Source organism: Takifugu flavidus, unplaced genomic scaffold, assembly GCF_003711565.1.
Source record: "Takifugu flavidus isolate HTHZ2018 unplaced genomic scaffold, ASM371156v2 ctg925, whole genome shotgun sequence".
NCBI lineage: Eukaryota > Metazoa > Chordata > Actinopteri > Tetraodontiformes > Tetraodontidae > Takifugu > Takifugu flavidus.
Window position 1 is genome coordinate 1 of NW_026622535.1, and position 5,104 is coordinate 5,104.

Below are 5,104 nucleotides of genomic sequence, written 5' to 3' on the forward strand. Positions count from 1 at the left end.
ACGGGACTCGCTGGAAGTGCTTCACCTGAACGACAACCAGCTGGACTCTGTTCCTCAGTCGGTGTGTGGCCTGCACAGCCTGACCGAGCTCTACCTCTCCAAGTTAGTGTTCTTCTCTAGCCTCTCGGCTCCTCATACGCCTCCTTCCTCACACGTTGATCCGTCCCGACGTGTTTAGGACCAGACCGCAGGTGTACAGCACCGTCTCTGGCTTCCCTTTAAGTAAGATCGGACACATATTTAAAGGGTTTTACTGTAGTATTCATCTGCTGCATCTTCCAGTTAATTAACATGATAATAATGTCAGTTTAACTGGTTAGAAAGAAAAATAAACGGAGAAAGCATCGACTCTACAACCCCCCCCTCCCCCACGTCTGCTACCATATGATTGCAGTTCTTGGGAACCTTTGCCTGGTATGAAATCGGGCCTAATCCAGCTGTTGGCAGCTGTTTTAAGGATTCACATCTGCTGCTGTTGCCAACAGCGACCTCCTTCCATTAGCAGCAGATCCCTTCTATTTAAGTCCAGATGTTCCACCCAATAGTCTCCAGCATGGGAGACGTTTATCTTGGACTTTGCTGCGGTTGGGGCTAACAGAACCTTCTTGTCTGTCTGTGTTGTTGGTTCTGGTCCCCACAGTAATTCTGGGATTCGGGAGCTTCCGGCTGAGCTGGCCCAGCTCTCCAACCTGTGGCAGCTGGACATTGAAAACCCCCCGTCACAAATGTCCCCCAGGACATCAGGAAAGAAGGTATCAAATGTCCTAACGGGCTTTAAAATGTCTCATTATCCTACCAAGGAAAAGTGGACTTGAGTAGCTGATGTCAGAACACGCGGAGGACGAGGACGATCCATTTATTACCTTTAGACACTAGCAGAATGTTATTTTTAGAGTCCATTATTTCTATATAGTATTTCTATACTGTTGACCTCATTTATTTCTCTATAAAGTTGTCTGTTTTCAAACTTGAGTCAATTCTTTCATCATCGACAGTTTAATCTTTAATTCAAATACATTAAAATGGAGAGTTTGGCACAAACATCCCAGAGCAGCGCACAGCTGATGTGCACGTGCATGTGCACAAATGTCTGTCGGCCTCGTACGAGTGCAGTTTCTGAGTAACATGGACCAAACTGGGCCCCCTGCTGAGCCTGGGGGGGGTGTCTCTCCACAGTCCTTATAGAACCCTGAACAGGTTCTAGGGAGCGGAGGGCTGGTCCCAATCATTCCAGCTCCAGAACTTGCTGCTCCAAACACTGAGGAATAATGCAACCAAACAATCCAACAGATTCTGCAGTAATTGTTGAATCATCTGCTCCTTGTTCTGTGTTCTACAAGGTTCCATTTCTATCCTGGCTTTCCTCCGGGCTCAGCTCCGAAAGGCGGAGCACTTCAGACTGCTGAAGATGTTGGTGATCGGCCCCCCGAGGCAGGGCAAGACCGCCCTGCTGGAGGTCCTGCAGACAGGCAAGGCCGCTCCCTTCACCCCGGCCGAGTGCAGCATCCGCACCTCCACCTGGGAGCTGGACAACCCCAACGGAGGCAAAAACGTCAGCACAACCAAGACTCGCACGTGCAGCATGAACTGAGGAACTTGGCTGGTGCTTTCCTCCATCATCTAGTCATAACACAGGTTGTCTCCTGCCTCTCACAGAAGGATTCGGTGACCTTCAGCGTGTGGGACATCGGCGGTCCCGCCAGCATGTCCACGGTCAACCAGTGCTTCTTCACGGACAAAGCCCTGTACGTGGTGATCTGGAACCTGGCTCTGGGACAGGAGGCTGTGAGCAACCTGCAGACATGGCTGCTCAACATAGAGGTGAAGCGTCGGAGTATCTGCCACATTCACCATCAACACTCGTGAAAACAGCCGTTTTTGGTTGACCAGAAACGTTTTGGATTAAAAGTGGTGTAAAACCAGCTGATCTCCCCGTTAACTACCCGTGGACGGTAGTTTCTGCGGTGAGGAAACCCGCTCTGAACGTGTGTCGGAGTCCTCTGGTGGGGGGCGTGTGGACGTACCCGTCCCCTCCCCGTCCAGCACTGCTGTGTCCGATTTCCTTGAACGCATCGTAAAGGGCGCCTTTTCTCTCTGACCTGAAGGCCAGAGCTCCAAACTCTGCCGTGGTGATTGTGGGGACTCATTTGGACCTCATCGACACCAACTTTCGCACCGAGAGACTGGCCACCCTCAGGGCTCACATCTTTGCTCTGTGCCGATCCCCGTCGGGTGCCCGAGCCTCTGGGTACCCGGACATCACCTGGAAACATCTGCAGTAAGCGCTCCTCACTCTTCTCATGGATAAAGCCCTGGAGACCACACATGATGGGCTTAAACCTCATTCTTTTAAAAGCTATGTGTTAGTTTAGTTTCCCAGCCCGGTGGGAACGGAACAGCCCAACGATTTAGGCGTAAACGTGTGTGTGTGTGTGTGTGTGTTGCCAGTGAAGTGTCCTGTAAGACCTTAGAGGGGGTGGATGGGCTGAAGAAGCTGATCTACCAGGTGGCTCTCTCCATGAAGGACAGCAGCAGCTCCGTATTTGGCAACAAGCTGCTGGGCAGACTGGTGAGTCGGGACCGCCACGGCTGGAGAGGCGTCCTTTACATTCTGGTCAGATGTAAATGTTTAAATGTTTTACCCCTGAGGCGAAGAGGGCTGAAACTCTGACTATCAGATCCCCAGGAGCTACCTGACGCTTCAGAAAGCCGTGTTGGCGGAGAAGCAGAGGCGGGCAGCTCAGGGGGAGGTCCAGTACATCACTGAGTCCCAGCTCCAGACCCTTGTTGAACAAGACCCAGGAAGTGACATCAGAGGCTACGAGGACCTGCAGACCGGTACAGTGACTAGCTCATCGCTGCTAGCCGCAGGAACCACCCTGCTTGGGGAGAGATGTGTATTCTTCTATGGTGTCCCCGTGTCCACCTGCCCTTCATGTCTCTGCTCGTCTCTGCTCGTCTCTCCATCACCAGCCATCAGCTTCTTGATAGAGACCGGAGCTCTGCTGCACTTCCCCGACACCAGTCACGGCCTGTGCACCCTCTACTTCCTGTGTCCCGTCTGGCTGTCTGAATGCCTGGAGAGGATCATGCATCTCAAGTCATCTCGGCCGTGGCCAGAAACGGAGTCATCCAAGCTGAGGACCTGAGAGTGGGTTTGATGCTGAAGACCCTTGCTTTGGGTTCTTCCTCTAAGCTGATCTAAAGCCATACTGGGATGGTTGTGACTGACCTGGTTCTAGCCCAGCATGTGGCAGCCTGATCGGACAGTTAAGAACCCTTTTGATGACTTCCTCATTTCAGATGCTGCTGGTAGGAACGGGCTTCACTCAGCAGAACGAGGAGCAGTACTTCCAGTTTCTAGCCAAGTTTGAGATCGCGCTCCCGGTGGCCAACGACAGGTAACTGTCTGTCTGTAGGTTTTGTAGCATCCAGGAGTAGCGTAGCTCCCGAGCTTTGCTGCGTCTACAAAGTTCTATCGGTTGTTCTGACTGACAGAAACAGTCTACAATGATCTCTCTTGGTTCTGGAAACCCAGTAGTGATTTCTGTCTGTTCACAGTTATTTGTTGCCGCACCTTCTCCCTTACAAACCAGCTGTGGACATCCACGGCTTCCGCCAGGAGACCAACACACACTACAGCGACTAATAAAGATGAGCTTTGTTCCTGCCGGGTTCTGGGAGCGCTTCATTGCCCGGATGCTCATCAGCCTCAAGGAGATGGACCTGCAGGTGGTTCCTCTGGCTTCACCTGCTGCACCGAGCAGCTTCCCCACATGTCCTCACCTGAGCCTGTGTGTGTGGTGTGTGTGTGCGTGCAGTCGTTTGAACCCAAGAGGAACACTAAGAACCCCCGCAACAGTCACTCTGCACTCTACACCTTCGCTGGAACTCAGCAGAGGAACCGCTGCAGCACCTTCAGAGTCCGGCGCAACCAGACCATCTACTGGAAGGAGGGGCTGCTGGTCACCTTTCAGGGGGGCTACCTGAGGTCTGCACAATCAAAGGGTGCACACGCTCGCGTGCACGTGTGCTCAAACGCTGACGGGGAGCGTTCCAGGAGCGATGCCGGAGCGATTCCTGACGGCCTGTGTGGGATCTTTTTTTCCCAGTGTGGAGTCGTCCGATATCAGCTGGAGGAGGAAGAAGAGCGGAGGCATCAAGATCATCTGCCAGTCCGACATGAGAGATTTCTCCGCCATGGCGTTCATCACCGACCACGTTCACAGCCTGATTGAGCAGTGGTTCCCTGGTCAGTGCACGGCTCCGTGGACCACCCTGATTAATCTGTTGTGATTTCACTCATTAGGGCTGAAATCCTCACATCTTCTGAGGGTCAAGACCTGTGGCCCACTGAATCATTTATATTCTGACGTGTCGAGGCCAAAGTTCAGGAACTTCCTGTGTGTGTGTTGAAGCTCTGACAGCCAGTGAAAGTGACGGGAGCCTCCTGGTGGAGCAGTACGCTCCTTGCCCCCTCTGCGCCTCCCTCGGCCCTCAGAGTCCAGCAGATAAAGCTGACGTCCACTACTTTAACATGGAGGACTGCGTGCTGGCTGCAGTGGAGAACGAACACATCAGCTGCCCTCAACACGTGGAGAAACCAGTCCTGCTCCAGGAACTGGTCCCTGAACTCTTCATGACTGACTTCCCTGCACGGTAACGTCTCACATTTAAAGGAATCGCATCTTATGTGGGAGCGTTCAAACTGCCTGGACCACATTCTAGAGGGGTTGTTTTTCGTGACAGATTTGATTATTTTTACTAAATAATGTCAAGTGTTGTTTAAAGTTCTTGTAATGCCTGTGTGTGCGTGTGTGTTAGGTTGTTTCTGGAGAGGGCCCAGCTGGAGTACTCTGAGGAGGAGAGTCACATCCTGGGCCAGGAGGCAGTGGGACCGTCATCTACCGGGCTCGCTACCGTCGCTGCCCCGTGGCCATCAAACGCTTCCACTTCAAGAAGTGTCAGAAGCAGCCGGTCAGCAGCGACGCAGGTAAAGACCCCTGTTGCTCAGCCCCCCAGCTGCCCCGGCGGGTCCTCCGCACGGTGTCTCCTTTCTGTCCCAGACACCATGGTCAGACACCTGCGCTCCGCGGACGCTTAC

The 5,104-nt window shown here is 53.0% G+C and overlaps 1 protein-coding gene across 1 annotated transcript; it reads left to right on the top strand.

The window, feature by feature from the left end:
* Positions 1 to 4: 4 nt before the first annotated feature.
* Positions 5 to 5,098, top strand: LOC130521376 (leucine-rich repeat serine/threonine-protein kinase 1-like; the record flags this gene model as incomplete). The annotated part of the gene is given in 19 exon segments (XM_057024952.1): positions 5 to 102; positions 641 to 711; positions 714 to 752; positions 1,341 to 1,552; positions 1,657 to 1,821; positions 2,106 to 2,278; positions 2,449 to 2,569; positions 2,679 to 2,838; positions 2,974 to 3,108; positions 3,111 to 3,151; positions 3,304 to 3,401; positions 3,562 to 3,629; positions 3,632 to 3,732; positions 3,822 to 3,991; positions 4,113 to 4,252; positions 4,419 to 4,659; positions 4,825 to 4,880; positions 4,883 to 4,993; positions 5,067 to 5,098. Coding segments are annotated over 19 exon segments (2,232 nt in total), but the record flags the coding sequence as incomplete, so codon positions are not given.
* Positions 5,099 to 5,104: the final 6 nt, after the last annotated feature.